Here is a 26,920-nt window from a genome sequence, read left to right on the forward strand (position 1 = left end):
ACTCCTGAATAAATAGAGCGTAGGGCGAGACTGTGACTAAGTGTGCAGCTCCATGCGTTCTCCTCACGAGCTAAATTGAACTCTGTCTCTGCATGATTCCTTGCTTCTTGTCTGTTTAATAGATGTCATGAGTGTTTGAACCTGACAGTTTCACTGCAATAAGGCGCTTTTGGTAGCCATCCACAAGCTTCTGCTTGAACTTTTGACCACTCCTCTTGACAAAATTGGTGCAGTTCAGCTAAATGTGTTGCTTTTCTGACATGGACTTGTTTCTTCAGCATTGTCCACACGTTTAAGTCAGGACTTTGGGAAGGCCATTCTAAAACCTTCATTCTAGCCTGATTTAGCCATTCCTTTACCACTTTTGACGTGGGTTTGGGGTCATTGTCCAACTGCGCCCAAGACCCAACCTCCGGGCTGATAATTTTAGGTTGTCCTGAAGAATTTGGAGGTAATCCTCCTTTTTCATTGTCCCATTTACTCTCTGTAAAGCACCAGTTCCATTGGCAGCAAAACAGGCCCAGAGCATAATACTACCACCACCATGCTTGACGGTGGGCGTGGTGTTCCTGGGATTTCTCCTCCAAACATATTGTTGGGTATTGTGGCCAAACAGCTCCATTTTTGTTTCATCTGACCACAGAACTTTCCTCCAGAAGGTCTTATCTTTGGACGAGCTAAAATCATCAGCCCGGAGGTTGGGTCTTGGGCGCAGTTGGGTGTTCCAACAGGACAATGACCCCAAACACACGTCAAAAGTGGTAAAGGAATGGCTAAATTAGGCTAGAATGAAGGTTTTAGAATGGCCTTCCCAAAGTCCTGACTTTGGAGGCAATGCAGCAGCTCAATATGTCAATATAGCAGCATAAGCTAGTGTCAGGTTCAAACACATCTATTAGACAAGACAAGAAGCAAGGAATTAAACAGAGACATCATTAAATTTGGCTCAATTGAGGAGAGCGCGTACACCTGTACCCTTGTACGGTGTTCCAACACGCTCCTGACGAAAGATTGCACGCCTCCTCTTTTATTTGGACTTTCCTTGATTACGCTGTTTCTAAGGGAGGGGGGGTCGTAAACAGCCGTCGCCTTTGGTTACAGAACAGTTCAAAGAAAAGGTCGGTTCAAAGAAAAGGTCGTAAAAGAGTTCAAAGAAGAGGTGCCTGGAACTTGGGCAGATCCTGCTTTCTCTCCGCTTTGTAGTTCTCGGGTCAAAACAATATCTTTCTGTGGGTTACAATACATGAATGAAACAGAACACCTTCACGTTGCTTCCCATCCTACACAGTGGAGTTTGACAAGCCTTCTTCTTGGTAGGTTCACAGACAGCTTTTGTCAGTCATATAACTTGGTATTTAAAACATGCTAACTGTACGCATGTTTACTTTAGCATGCTAGCATGTTAAAATTCAAGTGCCAGCTTTTTGAGCTCATTTTGCTACCGTTTACCCTCGAGTCATATAACTTGGTATGTGACAGCTGTTAACTGTTAGTGTGCTAACATTAGCATGCTAGCACGCTAACATCACAATGCTAACTTTTTTTTGTGTGCAAATTTTTACACTTTTTTGTCTAATTCCGCAGCCATACACCTTACAGTCATATAACTTGGTATTTAAAACATGCTAACTGTATGCATGCTAACATTCAAGTGCTAGCTTTTTGAGCTCATTTTGCTACCGTTTACCCTAGAGTCATATAACTTGGTATGTGACAGCTGTTAACTGTTAGTGTGCTAACATTAGCATGCTATCATGCTAACATCACAATGCTAACTTTTTATTTTTTGCAAATTTTACACTTTTTTGTCTAATTCCGCAGCCATACACCTCACAGTCATATAACTTGGTATTTAAAACATGCTAACTGTATGCATGTTTACGTTAGCGTGCAAGCATGCTAACATTCAAGTGCTAGCTTTTTGAGCTCATTTTGCTACCGTTTACCCCAGTCATATAACTTGGTATTTAAAACATGATAACTGTATGCGTGTTTACTTTAGCATGCTAACATTCAAGTGCTAGCTTTTTTAGCTCATTTTGCTACCGTTTACCCTGGAGTCATATAACTTGGTATGTGACAGCTGTTAACTGTTAGTGTGCTAACATTAGCATGCTATCATGCTAACATCACAATGCTAACTTTTTTTTGTGTGCAAATTTTTACACTTTTTTGTCTAATTCTGCAGCCATACACCTCACAGTCATATAACTTGGTATTTAAAACTTGCTAACTGTATGCATGTTTACGTTAGCATGCAAGCATGCTAACATTCAAGCGCTAGCTTTTTGAGCTCATTTTGCTACCGTTTACCCCAGTCATATAACTTAGTATTCAAAACATGCTAACTGTATGCATGTTTATTTTAGCATGCTAACATTCAAGTGCTAGCTTTTTGAGCTCATTTTGCTACCGTTTACCCTAGAGTCATATAACTTGGTATGTGACAGCTGTTAACTGTTAGTGTGCTAACATTAGCATGCTATCACGCTAACATCACAATGCTAACTTTTTATTTTTTGCAAATTTTACATTTTTTTGTCTAATTCCGCAGCCATACACCTCACAGTCATATAACTTGGTATTTAAAACATGCTAACTGTATGCATGTTTACGTTAGCGTGCAAGCATGCTAACATTCAAGTGCTAGCTTTTTGAGCTCATTTTGCTACCGTTTACCCCAGTCATATAACTTAGTATTCAAAACATGCTAACTGTATGCATGTTTATTTTAGCATGCTAACATTCAAGTGCTAGCTTTTTGAGCTCATTTTGCTACCGTTTACCCTCGAGTCATATAACTTGGTATGTGACAGCTGTTAACTGTTAGTGTGCTAACATTAGCATGCTAGCACGCTAACATCACAATGCTAACTTTTTATTTTTTGCAAATTTGACACTTTTTTGTCTAATTCCGCAGCCATACACCTTACAGTCATATAACTTGGTATTTAAAACTTGCTAACTGTATGCATGTTTACGTTAGCATGCAAGCATGCTAACATTCAAGTGCTAGATTTTTGAGCTCATTTTGCTACCTTTTACCCCAGTCATATAACTTGGTATTTAAAACATGCTAACTGTACGCATGTTTACTTTAGCATGTTAGCATGTTAAAATTCAAGTGCCAGCTTTTTGAGCTCATTTTGATACCGTTTACCCTAGAGTCATATAACTTGGTATGTGACAGCTGTTAACTGCTAGTGTGCTAACATTAGCATGCTAGCACGCTAACATCACAATGCTAACTTTTTATTTTTTGCAAATTTGACACTTTTTTGTCTAATTCCGCAGCCATACACCTCACAGTCATATAACTTGGTATTTAAAACTTGCTAACTGTATGCATGTTTACGTTAGCGTGCAAGCATGCTAACATTCAAGCGCTAGCTTTTTGAGCTCATTTTGCTACCGTTTACCCCAGTCATATAACTTAGTATTCAAAACATGCTAACTGTATGCATGTTTATTTTAGCATGCTAACATTCAAGTGCTAGCTTTTGGAGCTCATTTTGCTACCGTTTACCCTAGAGTCATATAACTTGGTATGTGACAGCTGTTAACTGTTAGTGTGCTAACATTAGCATGCTATCATGCTAACATCACAATGCTAACTTTTTATTTTTTGCAAATTTTACACTTTTTTGTCTAATTCCGCAGCCATACACCTCACAGTCATATAACTTGGTATTTAAAACATGCTAACTGTATGCATGTTTACGTTAGCGTGCAAGCATGCTAGCTTTTTGAGCTAATTTTGCTACCGTTTACCCCAGTCATATAACTTGGTATTTAAAACATGCTAACTGTATGCGTGTTTACTTTAGCATGCTAACATTCAAGTGCTAGCTTTTTGAGCTCATTTTGCTACCGTTTACCCTGGAGTCATATAACTTGGTATGTGACAGCTGTTAACTTTTGTCTTCTTGCCGGGAACTCACGTTTTGTGATAACTTAGATACAATTATTCTGACAGCTAGTTAGCTAGCTAAAAGTAGTTCCTCGGCGTTAGCGCCTATAAAAGTAATATCGCTAATACTTGTTAATATTCAGGTCACGACATGTAAATGTATCTTTTTCGCCTATAAAGCGCTCTAAAAACATCCAAAAACCTCCATCAAGGTTTTATACACACACTGTAAGTATATATGTGGTATCTAGTAACATTCATAATAACATGTAAGAGTTACATATTTCAACAACAAGACTACTAATCATGGCAGACTTGTAAATGGAGTATTTTTGGCGCTTTTTGGATGTTTTTAAGAGGGGATAGTACACTCCAACTAGCTGCATTGTTGCTAGCCACCTCTTACTTGCCGTATTTTACGATTTAGAATGCATAAAAAAAAGAAAACACATATCTTACATAAGGGTTGTGAATGATAGGCAAAATTACAAAAAAAAAAGACTCACTTGTCAGGTTTGAGGTCTCTGTGGACGATGCCGTAGTTGTGCAGGTACTCCAGGGCCAGGACGGTCTCGGCAAAGTACATGCGGGTCAGTTCTACGGGGAGAGCCCCGATGTTCTTCAGCAAGGTGGCACAGTCCCCACCTGCAGGCACACAAACACCATGGAGCACGCCCTCTTCTCCACCCGCAGGCTTCCGACATGTGGCCCTCACCCTCCACGTACTCCAGCACCATGCACAGGTGCCGGCGCGTCTCGAAGGAGCAGAACATGGACACCACGAAGGGGTTCTCGGCGAAGGTGAGGATGTCCCTCTCCACAAAGGCCTGCTGGATCTGGTTCCGCAGGATCAGGTTCTGCTTGTTGATCTTCTTCAAGGCGAAGCGCTGACGGGTCTCCCTGTGGCGCACCAGGTAGACCGCCCTGGGAGACGGAACACAAGGAGACCACGGAAACGTGGACGAAAATAGTTCGTCATGGGATGACCTTTTTCACCCTAGGGCCGGGGTCAGCAACCCAACATGTTGAAAGAGCAATGTTGGACCAGAAATACAAAAATAAAATCTGTCTGGAGACGCAAAGACATAAAAGTCTTATATAAGTGTTATAATGAAGGCAACACATGATGTAATTGTCTATATTAGCCTACTATCAAAATGACTTCAAAAGTCTTATATATGTGTTATAATGAAGGCAACACATGATGTAAGTGTCTATATTAGCCTACTATCAAAATGACTTCAAAAGTCTTATATAAGTGTTATAATGAAGGCAACACATGATGTAAGTGTCTATATTAGCCTACTATCAAAATGACTTCAAAAGTCTTATATAAGTGTTATAATGAAGGCAACACATGATGTAAGTGTTTATATTTGCCTACTATCAAAATGACTTCAAAAGTCTCATATAAGTGTTATAATGAAGGCAACACTTGATGTAAGTGTCTATATTAGCCTACTATCAAAATGACTTCAAAAGTCTCATATAAGTGTTATAATGAAGGCAACACATGATGTAAGTGTCTACATTAGCCTACTATCAAAATGACTTTAAAAGCCTTAAGTGTTATAATGAAGGCAACACATGATGTAAGTGTCTATATTAGCCTACTATCAAAATGACTTCAAAAGTCTCATATAAGTGTTATAATGAAGGCAACACATGATGTAAGTGTCTATATTAGCCTACTATCAAAATGACTTCAAAAGTCTCATTTAAGTGTTATAATGAAGGCAACACATGATGTAAGTGTCTATATTAGCCTACTATCAAAATGACTTCCAAAGTCTTATATAAGTGTTATAATGAAGGCAACACATGATGTAAGTGTCTATATTAGCCTACTATCAAAATGACTTCCAAAGTCTTATATAAGTGTTATAATGAAGGCAACACATGATGTAAGTGTCTATATTTGCCTACTATCAAAATGACTTTAAAAGTCTCATATAAGTGTTATAATGAAGACAACACGATGGAAGTGTCTATATTAGCTATATTAGCCTACTATCAAAATGACTTCAAAAGTCTTATAAAAGTGTTAAAATGAAGGCAACACATGATGTAAGTGTCTATATTAGCCTACTATCAAAATGACTTCAAAAGTCTTATATATGTGTTATAATGAAGGCAACACATGATGTAAGTGTCTATATTAGCCTACTATCAAAATGACTTCAAAAGTCTTACAAAAGGGTTAAAATGAAGGCAACACATGATGTAAGTGTCTATATTAGCCTACTATCAAAATGACTTCAAAAGTCTTATAAAAGTGTTAAAATGAAGACAACACATGATGTAAGTGTCTATATTAGCCTACTATCAAAATGACTTCAAAAGTCTTATATAAGTGTTATAATGAAGGCAACACATGATGTAAGTGTCTATATTAGCCTACTATCAAAATGACTTCAAAAGTCTTATATATGTGTTATAATGAAGGCAACACATGATGTAAGTGTCTATATTAGCCTACTATCAAAATGACTTCAAAAGTCTTATAAAAGTGTTAAAATGAAGGCAACACATGATGTAAGTGTCTATATTAGCCTACTATCAAAATGACTTCAAAGGTCTTATATAAGTGTTATAATGAAGGCAACACATGATGTAAGTGTCTATATTAGCCTACTATCAAAATGACTTCAAAAGTCTTATATATGTGTTATAATGAAGGCAACACATGATGTAAGTGTCTATATTAGCCTACTATCAAAATGACTTCAAAAGTCTTATAAAAGTGTTAAAATGAAGGCAACACATGATGTAAGTGTCTATATTTGCCTACTATCAAAATGACTTCAAAAGTCTTATATAAGTGTTATAATGGATGTGAGTGGTCACAAAATGGCTGCACCACAATCACAAACACTGGGCAAAGAGCAACTTCCTGAAAGTGCGTATCCTGGGAAACGAACATATCTTTTACTTTCACTTTCACTTTCACTTTCACTTTCACTTTGACATTAATTCCACTCACAGCTGCTGGTGGAAGTAGTTAACACATTTAAAAAGTGATTCTGAAGGGAATTCACCCCAATTTTACCGCCGGCGACCCCCAGGGAAATTGAGTTTGAGACCCCCTTGGAAGTCCGAGGCTAACAGAACCACGTGGTTTCAACATAATCCTCAAAACATGGTCTGATTTATGTTCAGTTCTTACCCGTAAGCTCCGTTGCTGATCAGTTTGATGCTCTGAAAGTCCTCCTCGCTTGGCGGCTTGATGGCCCTCGCCTTCCCCTGGGGCCACACACAAGATTGTCACATTAAAATGACGACGTCTTCACCCACCTTGGTACGCGCAGGTAGTTAACCACCTCTAACTCCGCATGGTGAATTCACCGACATCTGCGTGCGCTTTCAAAAATGTCGCTTGTTGTGCTTCTCGGCCGTCAACGGTATTTACGCTGACCGTGCGGTTTACTCCTTATCGCTATGGCAACATGGCTACAATTGGTATATTTTTTACTTCTATTGTAGGAAACATAGATCATTGTGTGGACTACAAAAAAAAGATGGCGGAAAGCTTACAAAAAAAACCTACAAGTTGTAATACCGACCTCTGCCTGTAGGACATTTGGATTACAAAAAACGTGAAAATATTGTTATTTGGTAGCATTAACCCAACATTTTATTGAAAACGACCCATCGTTTGGGTTGAATATATAACCCATCTTGCTGGGTTAAATTAATTTGGGTAGTTTTCCACAGTTTTTAGGTAGGCGTCAAACTTAATATAAGAATTTGCATTTTACTACATTTTCTTGGTCGATTGTGAACAAAACTGCCAATCAACAAGCAGCCCGTATTATTATTGCTCATACTTCAACTTTTATTATAGTTCCGCACATTTCTTTTACACTTAATACGTGACGAACCGGCCGACGAACCCCCACTTACGTTACGCCGTCGGAAAGGTCTCATTCGTGCCGACGGGGGGTACTTTAAGGTGGGAGCATTTCGCGTTACCGTGGCGACGCTATTCACGAATAAACCAAAAAATGGGCCAATCGAATGGGTACGCACCTTTTTAATGGCGCAACGCTCCAGAACGCGAGGTTACCTCCTCTTGTAGCTCAGCCATTCTTTCACGTAGCTCGGTGCTTAACGTCTCATTTTGTTCACACGTTTGCGTACTTTAACACTGGCTAAAAAGTTTTGACATCCAATTTTTGGTTTTGGCTGGGTGGCCATCGGAAGGATGCGAGCGCCATCGGCCTTCCTCCATTAAAGCGGATGGCGTCCTATGAGGGGCCGTTAGGGACATTATTCAGAATTACCTCTTACATACACTACTGAAATGCTCTCACATACACTACTGAAATGCTCTCACATAAACAACTGAAATGTTTTTCTCTCACACACTACTGAAATGCTCTCACATACACTACTGAAATGCTCTCACATACACTACTGAAATGCTCTCACATACACTACTGAAATGCTCTCACATACACTACTGAAACACTCTTATACACACTACTGAAATGCTCTCACATACACGACTGAAATGCTCTCACATAAACAACTGAAATGTTTTTCTCTCACACACTACTGAAATGCTCTCACATACACTACTGAAACACTCTTATACACACTACTGAAATGCTCTCACATACACTACTGAAATGCTCTCACATAAACAACTGAAATGTTTTTCTCTCACACACTACTGAAATGCTCTCACATACACTACTGAAACACTCTTATACACACTACTGAAATGCTCTCACATACACTACTGAAATGCTCTCACATAAACAACTGAAATGTTTTTTCTCTCACACACTACTGAAATGCTCTCACATACACTACTGAAATGCTCTCACATACACTACTGAAATACTCTCACATACACTACTAAAATGCTCTCACATACACTACTGAAATGCTCTCACATACACTACTGAAATACTCTCACATACACTACTAAAATGCTCTCACATACACTACTGAAATGCTCTCACATACACTACTGAAATACTCTCACATACACTACTAAAATGCTCTCACATACACTACTGAAATGCTCTCACATACACTACTGAAATGCTCTCACATACACTACTGAAATACTCTCACATACACTACTAAAATGCTCTCACATACACTACTAAAATGCTCTCACATACACTACTGAAAAGCTCTCACATACACTACTGAAATGCTCTCACATACACCACTAAAATGCTCTCACATACACTACTGAAATGCTCTCACATACACTACTGAAATGCTCTCACATACACTACTAAAATGCTCTCACATACACTACTGAAAAGCTCTCACATACACTACTGAAATGCTCTCACATACACTACTGAAATGCTCTCACATACACTACTGAAAAGCTTTTACATACACTACTGAAATGCTCTCACATACACTACTGAATGCTCTCACATACACTACTGAAATGCTCTCACATACACTACTGAAAAACTTTACAAACACTACTGAAAATGCTCTCACATAAACAACTGACATTTTTTTCTTTCACACATACCACTGAAACACTCTTATACACACTACTGAAACATTGTTATACACACTACTGAAATGATTTTACATAAACTGAAATATATATATTTTTTAACACACTACTGAAACACTCTTATACACACTACTGAATGCTCTCACATACACTACTGACATGCTCTCACATACACTACTGAAATGCTCTTACATACACTACTGAAAAGCTCTCACATACACTACTGAAAAGCTCTCACATACACTACTGAAAAGCTCTCACATACACAACTAAAATGTTTTTCTCTCACACATACCCCTGAAACACTCTTATACACACTACTGAAACATTGTTATACACACTACTGAAATGCTCTCACATAAACAACTGAAATGTTTTTCTCTCACACACACTACTGAAACACTCTTATACACACTACTGAAATGCTCTCACATACACTACTGACATGCTCTCACACACACTACTGAAATGCTCTCACATATACAGCCCGCCCGCGTCCAAAATCCGGCCCGCGGGAATTTTTTATTTTTATTTTAAATCTGTCTTTTCTAATCTATTTTTTGGTGTCCCATAGCCGCCTTTAAAAAACAAAAAAGCAAATACACTGAAATAGTGTGTTATTGTTTGTGCTATGGCGCCATTTTTGGACGGGTTCGCTCACTGCAGGTGCTCTTTTCTTTCGAGACATGAACCGGAAGTAGAAGCGCCGCTCTGTCTTTCTCAGCCGTCCATAGCGTTCCTACTCGTACATTCATTCATCACTCCGAGCAACGTTTGTAAGATTTACAATGTAACTAAAACAATTTACTACAACTTACTAAACCGCGATGTCTGTAGGAGTGCTTCCGTGCATATTTGTGCGCGCCATCGTAATGTCATCAAGCTAGCCTCGTTAACAGTAGCTAATATGCTAACACATTTACGAGTGTCTGCGTTAGTGTTATTAACTTACAACAGCATTCTTTTTGTATTGTTTTGTTGTGTTTGAGTCTGTTTAGCTGATTGGAGAGCCAGCTGGCGCATGACAATGACTTGTGTTTTGTTTGATCAGCCGTTTTACTGCCGTGTGACAGACACTGCCTTCCTGTGCACTTAAGATGTGACTTTAAGGTTTTACTACTTAGGTATAAAATACTACACCAGGGGTGTCCAAACTTTTTCCACTGAGGGCCGCCCACGGAAAAATGTAAGCATGCGGGGGCCATTTTGATATTTTTCATTTTCAAACCATAACAAAATATATGGATTTTTTTTTAACCTTTAGGGCTCCCGGGGACCATAATGGGTCTCAGTCATTAAAACGTTAAAAATAAGTCAAATTATTAATATTATTTTTTATTTAACGCTAACAGTAAATCTCTATATCAACTTGCGGTTGATAAAAAGTAAAAAAAAAAAAAAAAAAAAAAAAAAGGTTTAATGCCTTTTCTGTCAAAGACAACTTTGTTTTTTATAGTAAAACTGAAATATGCAGTATTTAGTAATTAGAGCTCTAAAAGATCAATAATGCAGGACACCATTGATTTGAATTCTTTAATATTTTTGATAAATCAGTGAAAATATTAATAAAATCCCACTAAATATGTTTGGGATCCAAAAGGTCCCCCACTCATAAAGTGATACATTTTTATTAGTATTTTTTTTACTTTCAACACTTAAGTTACGAGATCAACATCAGATATATCTGTCAATTTTACGTCTGAACTATTATTTGTTTGTATTATGCTCTTTTGTCAAATAAATCTTTGATGTTTTTATATGGCAACCACACAATATATGCAATATTTTTTTTACACATAAAACATTTAAAGTGACATTTTTGAAGTAATTGTAGCCTTGAATAGGTCAATAATTCATTATAACATAGATTTTTTGTCTTTTTTTTTTTTGGCTAAAGGGCTTATTGGCATTTTTCCAAATATCATTCCATGATATGTCTCTTTCATCTAAAATGTTTAAGTCCATCATCCGTTTCCGAACACATGCATCATTGCCTTTGCTGTTTTCATGTGATGTGATTGTTACATTCTTATTCCAGAGTCACCACACAGCTGCATGACCATTTCAACAAGGGCTTCCGGCGACCCCAGGTGAGAGGTCCGGAGCACAGACAACAGGCCCATCAACATTTCTGTGGGAATTTTCTAGTTTTTGGACAATATTTTTTATCTTAATCATAGATGGGAGACAATACTGAACTCCTGTTTTCATTCCAGTGTCCAATTTGGGATTCTTACTGAATATTATATCGCTTTTTCTTGCTGACCCAAACCTTCTACCGGTGGTGTTTACTCCCAGTAAATATCACCTTTATGGGCCTGACTGAGGTGTTTTTTTACCTCTGTGGAGTCATCCGTCTCGGGCGTGTGCGGACCTTCGCTGTCGTAGCTGTCCAGGCTGGCGATGTCTGCGTGGAAACACAATCGTTAGTAATGCAAATTTAAAAAAGGAAGCATCTTTCTTTCTCCCTCACATGTCAGACACTAAATGATTCCGTGTCACATTGGGGGATAAAAAAACAAAGAAGAGAATGAATGTTTCCTTCAGCTCTCCCTCCCACTCGCCGGCAGAAAGCTGCTAATTTCCTCCCTTCTTTGCAGCAGCAGTGGTGTGCTGCCGGAACACATTATTATTATTATTATTATTACATCCCGCTGATTGTTCGTTAGAGCGCACACAACACACCGTCGGATCAAGCGTCAGGCGGGTGTTTGATGCGGCGTGGGTGGGAGCGAGCGCCCACGCCTCAGGAAGCAGACCTCAAAGCAGAGAAGTGTCTTATCTTTGGAAGAACTGATCAGAAAGAGCAGAAAATAATCCTCACCCATTCACAAATAAGGCTTTGGTGAGGAGTCATTGCAGGGCATGTGGTCTACCATCCAGGCAACAGCCATTGATTAGACCGGGTGCAATAGACCGGGTGATTTAGACCGGGTGATTTAGACCAAGTCCATTAAACCAGGTGCTTAGACCGGATGCTTTGGACCGTGTGCTTTAGACCGGGTGCATTAGACCAGGTGCTTTAGACTGGGTGGCATTAGACCGGGTGCATTAGACCGGGGGCTTTAGACTGGGTGCTTTAAACCAGGGGCATTAGACCAGGTGTTTGAGACCGGGTGTTTGAGACCGGGTGCATTAGACCCGGTGCAATGTAAATAAAACATTTCCTACTTACTAAACCGTGACGTCTGTAGGAGTGTTTCCGTGCATATTTGTGCACGCTATCGTAATGTAATCAAGCTAGCCTCGTTAACAGTAGCTAATATGCTAACACGTTCACGAGTGTCTGTGTTAGTGTTATTAACTTACAACGGCATTCTTTTTGTATTGTTTTGTTGTGTTTGAGTCTGTTTAGCTGATTGGAGAGCCAGCTAGCGCGGCTAGCGGGTCCATGACAATGACTTGTGTTTTGTTTCATCAGCCGTTTTACTGCCGTGTTACAGACACCGTTTGGAAACAATTAAGGTATGTAAATAAACATTTAGAGATAATTATGTATATATATTATCACACAACTTTAGTATGCTTAAAAGTCTGTTGCTATAGTTATTAGCTATTGTGCTCAAGTTAGACTTTTGTATCTGTGCAAGGACGAAACTTCTTGTCTGAGGGGTGGCCTCAGCCGCAGATATCTTTTTTTTAGCCCGCTAACAGCCAAGGACTTCAAGGACCTCAACGAAGATAAGACGACAGCACGCAGGCGAAGCGGAGACAAGGCGATATCACAAGGCCCCCCAGCGCATTCCGTCACGTATTGTGCGTCCTGCACCTGCTTTGCATGATATGTGTGACACTACTTTTAGAGGCGGCCTCAGTGATGTTGACTAGGGTACTCCTGAATAAATAGAGGGACGCGGGAGCTGTACCTTAGAGCGTAGGGCGAGACTGTGACTAAGTGTGCAGCTCATGCGTTCTCCTCATGAGCTAATTGAACTCTTGTCTCTGCATGATTCCTTGCTTCTTGTCTGATTAATAGATGTCATCAGTGTTTGAACCTGACAACAACTCATTTCAAAACATATTAATCTGCGGCTAATATATAGAAACATATTTTTTTTCTTACAAAATTGAGTGGGTGTGGCTTATATAACGGTGCTCTTCATAGTCCGGAATATGATTCGCATAGATTTGACAAGTTTTCTGCTATTCCGTCCGCCTGTAAATATGTTTCCCTATAAGGAACTATCCAAACAATACCACGTGACACAAGTTTATCGCTCTCCACCTTCTAGCGGGTCCCTGGTGAGCCCCAGCTGGCTGATGATGTACCGAGGGATGTCCGCCTTCATCAGCTGGCCCTCCTTGGCGTGGTCCTCTGCCGCCTCCAAGAGGTGGTAGAACTCCTCCGGGTTAAACTCCTGCCGCGTCAAAATAAATCAAATAAGTCCTAAATACCAAGTAACTATGCACACGCACAGAAGGAAAGTACGCAAGTGCCTTGGTACTCACCCAGTACTTGGAAAGTGCTGCATTGTGCCTCGGAGCCTAAATAATGGCTTCTAACACTTTTATATTGGTGTGAAATACATAAGTCACACCTTGCCCAGGTGTAATATCTCGCCGAAGCAACGGCTAAGTGAGGCCATCAAAAATATAAAATCCTCCATTTTCTACGCCGCTTGTTTTTATGAGTTTCACAGGTGAGCTGGAGTCTGTGGAACGGTTCCAATCGGTTGAGAAATGTGGGATATGGAGAGGTTTGCATATTGCCCATTCATTTTCAATGGGGAGAAAATTCCTGGAAATTCCGGGCAAACTTTGGGGAAAGGGAAATCCTGTTTTGCACTTGATGTATCAGAAGAGTAGTGTGTGTGGATGGTTGAAAGGTCAGAATCAGGTAAAAAGGGGCGCACAAATTTGAAAATGTAGGGTATTGTAGAACTATGAATACGTCCATTCATTTGAAGGGGGATTTCCTGGAAATTTTGGGGAAAAAATGGAATTAAAAAAAAATATTGATATTAGCACAATTGTCCCAGATGATATGTATGGGTTGGTGTTGGAATTTTTGAAAACGGCTGAAAAATGTTGACCTAATAACAGTTTGAATTGAGAATTGGTATTTTGGAATTCCTGGAATGTGGAAAAACACGGAATTTGCACGAGAAAAAAATAGGCGCGTTTGATGTCCCAACTAAGAGGAATGTTTTGAAGGTACAATGGTCAAAAGCGGTTGAAAAATGTGTACTGTGAAAACTTTCCAGGATGAGGTGAAAATAGGGCAGTGGCAAACCGGGATTTCTGAAAAATCCTGGTAACTTGGTGAACTAGTTTGATTTTCCAAGGTGAGTGGAGTGTGTGGATGGCGGAATGGTTCGAGTCGGTTGAGAAATGTGGGATATGGAGAGATTTATTTTCAATGGGGAGAACATTCCTGGAAATTCGGGGTAGACTTTGGGGAAAGGGAAATCATGTTTTGCGCTTGATGTATCAGAAGAGTAGTGTGTGTAGATGGTTGAAAGGTCGGAATCAGGTAAAAAGTAGCGCAACATTTTGAGAATTTATAGGGCATTGTAGAACTATGAACATGTCCATTCATTTGAAGGGGGATTTCCTGGAAATTTGGGAAAAAACTGGAATTTAAAAAAAATATTGATACTAGCACAATTGTACCACATGATATTTATGGGTTGGTGTTGGAATTTTTGAAAACGGCTGAAAAATGTTGACCCAATAACAGTTTGAATTGAGAATTGGTATTTTGGAATTCCTGGAATTTGGAAAAACCCGGAATTTGTACGAGAAAAAAATAGGAGCGTTTGATGTCCCAACTAAGAGGAATGATTTGAAGGTGGAATGGTCAAAAGCGGTTGGAAAATGTGTACTGTGAAAACTTTCCAGGAAGAGGTGAAAATAGGGCGGTGGCAAACCGGGATTTCTGAAAATTCCTGGAAATTTTGTGAATTAGTTTTGATAGTCCGAGGTGAGTGGAGAGAGTGGATGGCGGAACGGGTCGAGTTGGTTGAGAAATGTGGGAAATGGAGAGGTTTGTGTATTTCCCATTTATTTTCAATGGGGAGAACATTCCTGGAAATTCCAGGTAAACTTTGAGGAAAGGGAAATCATGTTTTGCGCTTGATGTATCAGAAGAGTAGTGTGTGTGGATGGTTGAAAGGTCAGAATCAGGTAAAAAGGGGCGCACAAATTTGAAAATGTAGGGTATTGTAGAACTATGAATACGTCCATTCATTTGAAGGGGGATTTCCTGGAAATTTGGGAAAAAAAACGGAATTAAAAAAAAATATTGATACTAGCACAATTGTCCCGGATGATATGCATGGGTTGGTGTTGGAATTTTTGAAAACGGCTGAAAAATGTTGACCCAATAACAGTTTGAATTGAGAATTGGTATTTTGGAATTCCTGGAATTTGGAAAAACCCGGAATTTGTACGAGAAAAAAATAGGAGCGTTTGATGTCCCAACTAAGAGGAATGTTTTGAAGGTGGAATGGTCAAAAGCGGTTGGAAAATGTGTACTGTGAAAACTTTCCAGGAAGAGGTGAAAATAGGGCCGTGGCAAACCGGGATTTCTGAAAATTCCTGGAAATTTTGTGAATTAGTTTTGATAGTCCGAGGTGAGTGGAGAGAGTGGATGGCGGAACGGTTCGAGTTGGTTGAGAAATGTGGGAAATGGAGAGGTTTGTGTATTTCCCATTTATTTTCAATGGGGAGAACATTCCTGGAAATTCCAGGTAAACTTTGAGGAAAGGGAAATCATGTTTTGCGCTTGATGTATCAGAAGAGTAGTGTGTGTGGATGGTTGAAAGGTCGGAATCAGGTAAAAAGTAGCGCAACATTTTGAGAATTTATAGGGCAATGTAGAACTATGAATATGTCCATTCATTTGAAGGGGGATTTCCTGGAAATTTGGGAAAAAACTGGAATTAAAAAAAAAAATTGATACTAGCACAATTGTACCAGATTATATTTATGGGTTGGTGTTGGAATTTTTGAAAACGGCTGAAAAATGTTGACCTAATAACAGTTTAAATTGAGAATTGGTATTTTGGAATTCCTGGAATTTGTAAAAAAAAAACGGAATTTGTACAAAAAAAATAGGAGTGTTTGATGTCCCAACTAAGAGGAATGTTTTGAAGGTGGAATGGTCAAAAGCGGTTGAAAAATGTGTACTGTGAAAACTTTCCAGGAAGAGGTGAAAATAGGGCGGTGGCTAACCGGGATTTCTGAAAATTCCTGGAAATTTTGTGAACTAGTTTTGATTGTCCAAGGTGAGTGGAGAGAGTGGATGGCGGAACGGTTAGAATCGGTTGAGAAATGTGGGAAACGGAGAGGTTTGTATATTTCCCATTTATTTTCAATGGGGAGAAAATTCCTGGAAATTCCGTGTAAACTTTGGGGAAAGGGAAATCATGTTTTGCGCTTGATGTATCAGAAGAGTAGTGTGTGTGGATGGTTGACAGGTCGGAATCAGGTAAAAAGTAGCGCAACAGTTTGAGAATTTATAGGGCAATGTAGAACTATGAATATGTCCATTCATTTGAAGGGGGATTTCCTGGAAATTTGGGAAAAAACTGGAATTAAAAAAATATATTGATACTAGCACAATTGTCCTAGATGATATGTATGGGTTGGTGTTGGAATTTTTGAAAACGGCTGAAAAAAGTTGACCTAATAACAGTTTAAATTGAGAATTGGTATTTTGGAATTCCAGGAATTTGTAAAAATACCCGGAATTTGTACGAAAAAAAAATTGGAGCCTTTGATGTCCCAACTAAGAGGAATGTTTTGAAGGTGGAATGGTCAAAAGCGGTTGAAAAATGTGTACTGTGAAAACTTTCCAGGAAGAGGTGAAAATAGGGCGGTGGCAACCCGGGATTTCTGAAAATTCCTGGAAATTTTGTGAACTAGTTTTGATTGTCCGAGGTGAGTGGAGTGTGTGGATGGCGGAATGGTTAGAATCGGTTGAGAAATGTGGGAAAAGGAGAGGTTTGTATATTTCCCATTAATTTTCAATGGGGAGAACATTCCTGGAAATTTTGGGTACACCGGGAATTTGGGAAAAGGAAATCATGTTTTGCATTCGATGTATCAGAAGAGTAGTGTGTGTGGATGGTTGAAAGGTCGGAATCAGGTAAAAAGTAGCGCAAGATTTTGAGAATTTATAGGGCAATGTAGAACTATGAATATGTCCATTCATTTGAAGGGGGATTTCCTGGAAATTTGGGGAAAAACTGGAATTAAAAAAATATATTGATACTAGCACAATTGTACCAGATGATATGTATGGGTTGGTGTTGGACTTTTTGAAACCGGCTGAAAAATGTTGACCCAATAACAGTTTGAATTGAGAATTGGTATTTTAGAATTCCAGGAATTTGTAAAAATCAGGTGAAAAGGGGTGCACAAATTTGAAAATTTAGGGTATTGTACAACTATGAATATGTCCATTCATTTGAATGGGGATTTCCTGGAAATTTTGGAATTCCCGGTTTTCCAAAGCCCTATTTTCACCTCTTCCTGGAAAGTTTTCACAGTGACACATTTTTCAACCGCTTTTGACCATTCCACCTTCAAAACATTCTTCTTAGTTGGGACAACAAATGTTCCTATTTTATGTTTTCGTACAAATTCCCGTTTTTTTCCCCAAATTCCAGGAATTCCAAAATACCAATTCTCAAACTGTCATTAGGTCAACATTTTTCAATAGTTTCCAAAAATTCCAACACCAACCCATACATAACATCTGCGTCAATTGTGCTAGTATCAATATTTTGAAGAAATTCCTGGTTTTTAAAAAAATTCCAGGAAATTCCCATTCAAATGAATAAACATATTCACAGTCTACGACGTATACATTGTCAAAATATAATGCCGTTTTTAACCTGATTCTGACCCATCAACCATCCACACACACTACTCTTCTGATACATCAAACCCAAAACATGATTTCCCTTTCCCCAAATTCCTGGAATTTTCTCCCCATTGAAAATGAATGGGTAATATTTACAAAGCTCTCCATATTCTATATTTCTCAACCGATTCAAACCATTCCACCACCCAAGCACTCCACTACCTAGTTCAAATAAATTCCAGGAATTCCCAGTTTTCCAAAGCCCTATTTTCACCTCTTCCTGGAAAGTTTTCACAGTCCACATTTTTAAACCATTTTTGACCATTCCACCTTCAAAACATTTTTCTTAGTTGAGACAAAAAACACTCCTATTTTTTTCCGTACAAATTCTCGTTTTTTTCTAAAATTCCAGGGATTCCAAAATACCAATTCTCAATTCAAACTGTTATTACGTCAACATTTTTCAACTGTTTCCAAAAATTCCAACACCAACTCATACATATCATCTGGGAAAATTGTGCTAGTATCATTATTTTTTTTTAAAACAAACCAAAAAAACACCTTTTTTTTTTCAAAATTTCCAGGAAATTCCCATTCAAATGAATGGACATATTCATAGTTCTACAATGCTCTATAACTTCTCAAATGTTTATGCCACTTTTTACCTGATTCCGACCTTTCAACCATCCACACACACTACTCTTCTGATACATCAAATGCAAAACATGATTTCCCTTTCAAAACATTCCTTTTTTCCCCAAATTCCAGGAATTCCAAAATAACAATTCTCAATTTAAACTGTAAACCAAAAATTCCAACACCAACCCATAATTATCATCTACGTCAATTGTGCTAGTATCAATATTTTTAAGAAATTCCTGTTTTTTCCAAAATTTCCAGGAAATTCCCATTCAAATGAATAAACATATTCATAGTGTACAATACCCTATAAATTCTCAAAATTGTATGACACTTTTTACCTGATTCCGACCTTTCACCAATCCACACACTCTACTCTTCTGATACATTAAACGCAAAACATGATTCCCCTTTCCCCTAATTCCTGGAATTTCTAGGAATTTTCTCCCAATTGAAAATGAATGGGTAATATACAAACCTCTCCATCCCACATATTTCACCCGATTCGAACCATTCCACCATACACCCACTCCACTCACCCTGGACAATCAAACTACTATTTTACAAGTTCACAAAATTTCCAGGAATTTCCAGAAATCCCGGTTTTCCATAGCCCTATTTTCACCTCTTCCTGGAAAGTTTTCACAGTCCACATTTCTCCACCAATTCCAACCATTCCACCTTCAAAACATTCCTCTTAGTTGCGACAACAAACACTGTTTTTTTTCCCTACAAATTCCCATTTTTTCCCAAAATTCCAGGAATTCTAAAATAACAATTCTCGATTCAAACTGTTATTATGTCAACATTTTTCATACATATCATCTGGGACAATTGTGCTAGTATCAATATTTTTAAAAAATCAAATTTTTTCCAAATTTTCCAGGAAATTCCCATTCAAATGAATAAACATATTCATAGTTTTCAAATGCCCTATAAATTCTCAAAATGTTATGCCACTTTTTACCTGATTCCGACCTTTCAACCATCCATCCACACTACTCTTCTACTCTTCTGGTACACCAAACGCAAAACATGATTTCCCTTTCCCCAAACTCCTGGAATTTCTTCGGAATGTTCTCCCTATTGAAAATGAAGGACAATATACAAACCTCTCCATATCCCACATTTCTCAACCGATTCGAACCATTCCACACACTCCACTACCTAGTTAAAATAAATTCCAGGAATTCCCAGAATTCCCGGTTTTTCAAAGCCCTATTTTCACCTCTTCCTGGAAGTCCACATTTTTAAACCATTTTTGACCATACCACCTTCAAAACATTCTTCTTAGTTGGGACAACAAACGCTCCTATTTTTCCCCCCTACACATTCCGCTTTTCCCCCCAAAATTCCAGGAATTGTAAAATACCAATTCTCAATTCAAACTGTTATTACGTCAACATTTTGCAACCGTTTCCAAAAATTCCAACACCAACCCATACATATCATCTGCGTCAATTGTGCTAGTATCAATATTTTTAAGAAATTCCTGATTTTTAAAAAAATTCCAGGAAATTCCCATTCAAATGAATAAACGTATTCATAGTTCTACAATGCCCTATAAATTCTCAAAACCACCCACACACACTACTCTTCTGAAACATCAAACGCAAAACATGATTTCCCTTTCCACAAATTCCTGGAATTTCTTTGGAATGTTCTAACCATTGAAAATGAATGGGCAATATACAAACCTCTCCATATCCCACATTTCTCAACCGATTTGAACCATTCCACCATCCACACACTCCACTCACCTTGGACAGTCAAACGACCATTTTCCAAGTTCACAACATTTCCAGAAATCCCGGTTTTCTACAATCCTATTTTCACCTCTTCCTGGAAAGTTTTCACAGTCCACATTTTTTCAACCACTTTTGACCATTCCCCCTTTAATACATTCCTCTTAGTTGGGACAACAAACGCTCCTATCTTTTTTTTTTTTTTTGGTACAAATTCAAGGTTTGTCCAAAATTCCAGGAATTCCAAAATACCACTTCTCAATTCAAACTGTTATTAGGTCAACATTTTTCAACCTATTCCTAAAAACCCAACACCAACTCATACATATCAATTGTGCTAGTATCAATATTTTTTTTTCAAAATCTTGGTTTTCCCGAAATTCCCAAATTTCCTGGAAAGTCCCATTCAAATGAATGGACGTATTCATGGTTCTACAATGCCCTAAATTCTCAAAATTCCAAAGAGAACAGCCAATGAGAGCGTTTGCTCACTTAAAAAGGGCCCGTTGGCATCCTGTCTGAACCCATTGACTCCTTCCCGCCGGTCGCCTAGGCAACGGAGAGATAAGTCAAAAAGGGGCGGAGCCGTGCGAAGCGACAAACCAGCCCGGACTTGTACATATGAGCGTGTCAGGGTCATGTGACCCGCATGCTTCGACAAGCTTGTCAGGACGGGGAAATTACTTTTTCTCCTGTAAGAACTGTTTAGAGTTGCCATGGCAACACCACACACACAATTACATCCAATTTGTTTAAAACAAATATTTTATAGGACTGTCAAAGTTAATGCACTTTTTGGGGGGAATTATGCCTATCATTCACAACCCTTATGCACGACAACAACGCGTATGTTTTCCTTTATTTTATGCATTCTAAATCGTAAAATACGACAAGCAAGAGGCGGCTAACAATGCAGCTAGGTTGGAGTGCACTATTGAGAAAAAACTAATTTTTTTAACCCTTCGTGAGGATTGCGATGAATTGTTGACGTAAAAAGGAAGATATAAACATCCCGTCAGTCTTAATCCCAGTGAGAGCAGACATTGTACAGTAAGTGATTGTTTTTTTTATGTTTGTATATCTTGTTTAGCATTTAGCAATACTGCTACATGGATGCTTAGTGTTTGACTAAAGCCGCATCTGTTTGCACACAGCTCCTAAAACTTCAGCCTCCTTATATTCAGGCTCAAAAATAGAAGTTTCTGGATCATCATTTGTCCCAAAGTAGTCTTTGTTGTCTCTCATCAAGTCTGCCATGATTAGTAGTCTTGTTGTTGTTGAAGGGGAAAATATGTAACTATTACATGTTATTATGAATGTTACTAGATACTACTTATATACTTACAGTGTGTGTATAAAACCTTGATGGAGGTTTTTGGATGTTTTTAGAGCGCTTTATAGGCGTAAAAGATCCATTTACATGTCGTGACCTGAATATTAACAAGTATTAGTGATATTGTTATGCATCTGTTCAGCACACAGCTTCTAAAGCTTGTAGATCATCCTCCTTATATTCAGGCTCAAAAATAGAAGTTTCTGGATTGTCGTTTGTCCCAAAGTAGTCTTTGTTGTTTCTCATCAAGTCTGCCATGATTAGTTGTCTTGTTGTTGTTGAAGGGGAAAATATGTAACTATTACATGTTATTATGAATGTTACTAGTCGGAAAATTCCCGTCATATCAATTCCTAGGTATGGTCGAAACTATTTAAAGTGCACTACGCATAATAAACGCAACATTGTTAATATTGCTGCTACAGATAATCTTATCAAAAACTCGTCAAAACAGCCCACTACCTATAATATGGGCTTTTTAAACATAAGATCATTGTCTCCCAAGGCGTTATTAGTTAATGAGGTCATTAGAGACAACAATCTTAACGTCATTGGTCTTAGCGAAACCTGGCTCAAACCAGACAAATTTTTTGCGCTAAATGAGGCATCTCCTCCTAACTATACGAATGCGCATGTTGCCCGTCCTCTTAAAAGGGGAGGGGGTGTCGCACTAATATACAATGAAAATTTCAACCTTACCCCTAACCTAAATAATAAATATAAATCGTTTGAGGTGCTTACTATCAGGTCTGTCACACCGCTACCTCGCGACCTGGCTGTTATCTACCGCCCTCTGGGCCCTATTCGGACTTCATCAGTGAATTCTCAGAGTTTGTTGCTGATCTAGTGACGCACGCCGACAATATAATCATAATGGGGGACTTTAATATCCATATGAATACCCCATCGGACCCTCAGTGCGTGGCGCTCCAAACCATAATTGATAGCTGTGGTCTTACACAAATAATACATGAACCCACGCATCGCAACGGTAATACAATAGATCTAGTGCTTGTCAGGGGTGTCACCACCTCCAAAGTTATGATACTTCCATATACTAAAGTAATGTCCGATCATTACCTTATAAAATTTGAAGTTTTGACTCATTGTCAACAAGCTAATAATAATAATAATAACTGCTATAGCGGCCGCAACATTAATGCTGCCACAACGATGACTCTTGCTGACCTACTGCCTTCGGTAATGGCACCATTCCCAAATTATGTCGGCTCTATTGATAACCTCACTAACAACTTTGACGATGCCTTGCGCGAAATTATTGATAGTATAGCACCGCTAAAGCAAAAAAGGGCTTCTAAAAGGTGCACCCCATGGTTTACAGAAGAAATTAGAGCTCATAAATTATCATGTAGAAGCTGGAACGCAAATGGTGCGCGACTAAACTTGAGGTTTTCCATCAAGCATGGAGTGATAGTTTAATAACTTATAAACGCATGCTTACCTTAGCTAAAGCTAAATACTACTCAAATCTCATCCGCCTCAACAAAAACGATCCTAAATTTCTGTTTAGTACAGTAGCATCGCTAACCCAACAAGGGACTCCTCCCAGTAGCTCCACCCATTCGGCAGATGACTTTATGAATTTCTTTAATAAGAAAATTGAACTCATTAGAAAGGAGATTAAAGACAATGCATCCCAGCTACAACTGGGTTCTATTAACACAAATACGACTGTATATACGACGGACACTGCCCTCCAAAATAGTCTCTCTATTTTTGATGAAATAACATTAGAGGAATTATTACAGCGTGTAAGTGGGATAAAACAAACAACATGTTTACTTGACCCACTTCCTGGGAAACTTATCAAGGAACTGTTTGTATTATTAGGTCCATCAGTGTTAAATATTATAAACTTATCACTTTCCTCTGGCACTGTTCCCCTAGCATTCAAAAAAGCGGTTATTCATCCTCTGCTCAAAAGACCTAACCTCGATCCTGACCTCATGGTAAACTACCGACCGGTGTCCCACCTTCCGTTTATTTCCAAAATCCTCGAAAAAATTGTCGCACAGCAGCTAAATGAACACTTAGTGACTAACAATCTCTGTGAACCTTTTCAATCCGGTTTCAGGGCAAATCACTCTGCCCTTTAAGCACAGACATGACTATTTTTTAGAAAGCCTCACCAAGCACTCCAGCAGCCGGGCAGGACGAGAGATGATGATGAAGAGCTTCTTGACCAGCTCGATGACGAAGGTCAATTCGGAACTCTCCGAGCGCTCGTAGGCCTGGCGAACGAGAAGGGAGGTCGTGAAGGAGACGCCAGGCGGCCTCACTTTGGACGACTCACGTCGTGCAGGAGCTTCTCCAGGTTCTCCTGCAGCTCACAGAAGTAAACGCTGCTGATGAGGCCCTCCCGCGATTTGGTCAGGCAATCCCGGGACAGCTCGGCCAGCTGGTGATGGATGAAGCTGAGGACCCCGTCGGCCAGGGGCAGGACGCTCTCTGGGGAGTAGTTGTGGATGAACTCCGCCAGCCTCTCCTCCATCTGAGCTCTGGCCTGCAGGAGAAGCACACGTCAGCCATTTTTGACTAAAATATCAACAAATAATCATCTTACTCTTGATTTTAATCATCTTCAATAATTATATCCAACCTACTTACAGTTAAACAGGATAAACCTTGTCAAATGATATGAAACCACGAATATTATTATCGAGGCTTAGGTCAGGCTGATTACGAAAATAAATACTAATCAAATATACTGGCAAAGAAGAGAGGTATAAAAACTGATAAAAAAACTAAACATGATTAAATTCTAACAAAAATAGTAATGAATAATAATAATAATTTCAATAAACTGTCAATAAAATTAAACTGCGAATAAAAATACAGCTTCACCACTTTAGTCATATTTTTTGCACTTGAGAATCTACTCGATGACTTCAGCTCCAGACTTCTTCTGTTTGTCTGATTTTGTCATTACTGCCACGAGTGGTGGGAAAGTGTACTACAACTGAGTACCGCCACGGACCACAGCTGAGAAACACATATTTGTTGGCAACCTTATAGAATATATGAAAAAAAATAGGAAAACAGGTCAAATGCGAGCACAATTTCGGGAAAAGAGGGAATTTTGTGGAAAACGGTAAAAAAAACTTGCATGGTCTGAATGAGTTCGAATGGTTGGGGTTATAATTGTTCAAATCCGTAGAGAAATGTTGAAGTAGTAACATGTTGAATTGAGAAATGGTATTAGGGAATTCCTGGAATTTCGGGAAAACTGGGAATGTTTCTAGTTCCTAAACCAACTTGGTTTTTTGTCCTGACTAAGAAAAATTGTTTGACAGTGAAACGCTTGAAATGGGATGAAAAAAGGAAAAGGAGTAGTCAACGAAAAAGGTTGGACATAGGGTAAGAAAAAAAAACTGTAATTCCTGGAAATGTTTTGAATGTGGAAAATGGTAGTTTAAATGTCTAAGATGAGTTGAATGTGGAATGGTTTGAATGAGGTGAAGAATGTGGGAATTGTGGAAGTTTGAAAAATGAATAATTCATTTTGAATGGGAAAAACTAAAAAAAAAAAAAAGGAATTATGGGAAATCTGGATTTTTTTTTATAGAATTGTTGAAGTAGAGTACACAATTCCCAAACAGGATGAAGTGAAGTGAAGTGAAGTGAATTACATTTATATAGCGCTTTTTCTCAAGTGACTCAAAGCGCTTTACATTGTGAAACCCAATATCTAAGTTACATTTAAACCAGTGTGGGTGGCACTGGGAGCAGGTGGGTAAAGTGTCTTGCCCAAGGACACAACAGCAGTGACTAGGATGGCGGAAGCGGGGATCGAACCTGCAACCCTCAAGTTGCTGGCACGGCCGCTCTACCAACCGAGCTATACCGTCCCAAAGGTCCCAAGGATGACTATTTTGAAGTTGGAATAGTTTGAATCAGATGAAAAATGTGGGAATTGTGGAACTTTGAAGAATGTCCCATTCTTTTCAATGGGAATTTCGGGAAAAGCGGTAATTTTTTTGAAAATGGTGAAAAAAACTTGCATGGTCTGAGTGAGTTGAAATCGTTGGGGTTATAATTTTTCAAATCGGTCGAGAAATGTTGAAGTAGTAACATTTTGAATTGAGAAATGGTATTACAGAATTCCTTGAATTTCGGGAAAACCGGGAATTTTTCTAGTTCAAAAAACAACTTTGTTTTTTGTCCTGATTAAGAGGAATGTTTTGACACTCAAACGGTTGAAGTGGGTTGAAAAATGTGGAAGGAGTAGTTGACAGGAAAAGGGGTGAAAATAGGATTTGAAAAAACGGGAATTTCTGGAATTTTTTCGAACTTGGAAAATTTGTAGTTTGAATTTCCAGGATGAGTGGAATGTGTTGACGTTGGAATGGTTTGAATAGGTTAAAATATATGGCAATTGTGCAACTTGGAAAAATGTCCCATTCATTTCAATGGGAACTTCCTGGAAATTTGGGAATTTTGGGAAAGGTGGGATTTTTTTGAAAATTATTAGGAGCATGAATGTCCTAAATGAGCTGAACTGGTTGGTGTTGGAATTGTTTAAATCGGTCAAGAAATGTTGAAGTAGTAACAGTTTTTAATTGAGAAATTGTATTATGGAATTTCGGGAAAACTGGGAATTTTTCTAGTTCCTAAACCAACATGGTTTTTTGTCCTGACTAAGAAAAATGTTTTGACAGTGGAACGCTTGAAATGGGATGAAAAAAGGAAAAGGATCAAACGAAAAAGGTTGGAAATAGGGTTAGAAAAAAAACAGGAATTCCTGGAAATTTTTTGAACGTGGAAAAATGTTAGTTTAATTGTGTAAAATGAGTTGAATGTGGAATGGTTTGAAAGATATGAAGAATGTGGGGATTGTCGAAATTTGAAAAAATGAATAATTCATTTGGAATGGGGAAAATTAAAAGAAAAAAAAATTATGGGAAATACGGAATTTTTTTTAGAATTGTTGAAGTAGAGCACACAATTCCCAAACAGGCTGAAT

The 26,920-nt window shown here is 38.6% G+C and overlaps 1 protein-coding gene across 3 annotated transcripts in view; it reads right to left on the reverse strand.

Moving 5' to 3' along the window:
* LOC133634203 (microtubule-associated serine/threonine-protein kinase 1-like) overlaps positions 1 to 26,920 on the reverse strand; it is a 382,209-nt gene that overhangs the window by 31,246 nt on the left and 324,043 nt on the right. For all 3 annotated transcript variants that reach the window (XM_062027288.1, XM_062027287.1, XM_062027289.1), the window contains 7 exons: positions 24,251 to 24,460; positions 24,087 to 24,188; positions 13,633 to 13,765; positions 11,747 to 11,814; positions 7,077 to 7,153; positions 4,626 to 4,834; positions 4,417 to 4,555 (listed from right to left, as the gene is read on the reverse strand). In XM_062027288.1, the coding sequence (XP_061883272.1) occupies positions 4,417 to 4,555; positions 4,626 to 4,834; positions 7,077 to 7,153; positions 11,747 to 11,814; positions 13,633 to 13,765; positions 24,087 to 24,188; positions 24,251 to 24,460 (938 nt within the window). The remainder of the gene's footprint in view (positions 1 to 4,416; positions 4,556 to 4,625; positions 4,835 to 7,076; positions 7,154 to 11,746; positions 11,815 to 13,632; positions 13,766 to 24,086; positions 24,189 to 24,250; positions 24,461 to 26,920) is intronic.

Source organism: Entelurus aequoreus, linkage group LG18 (genome assembly GCF_033978785.1).
Source record: "Entelurus aequoreus isolate RoL-2023_Sb linkage group LG18, RoL_Eaeq_v1.1, whole genome shotgun sequence".
NCBI lineage: Eukaryota > Metazoa > Chordata > Actinopteri > Syngnathiformes > Syngnathidae > Entelurus > Entelurus aequoreus.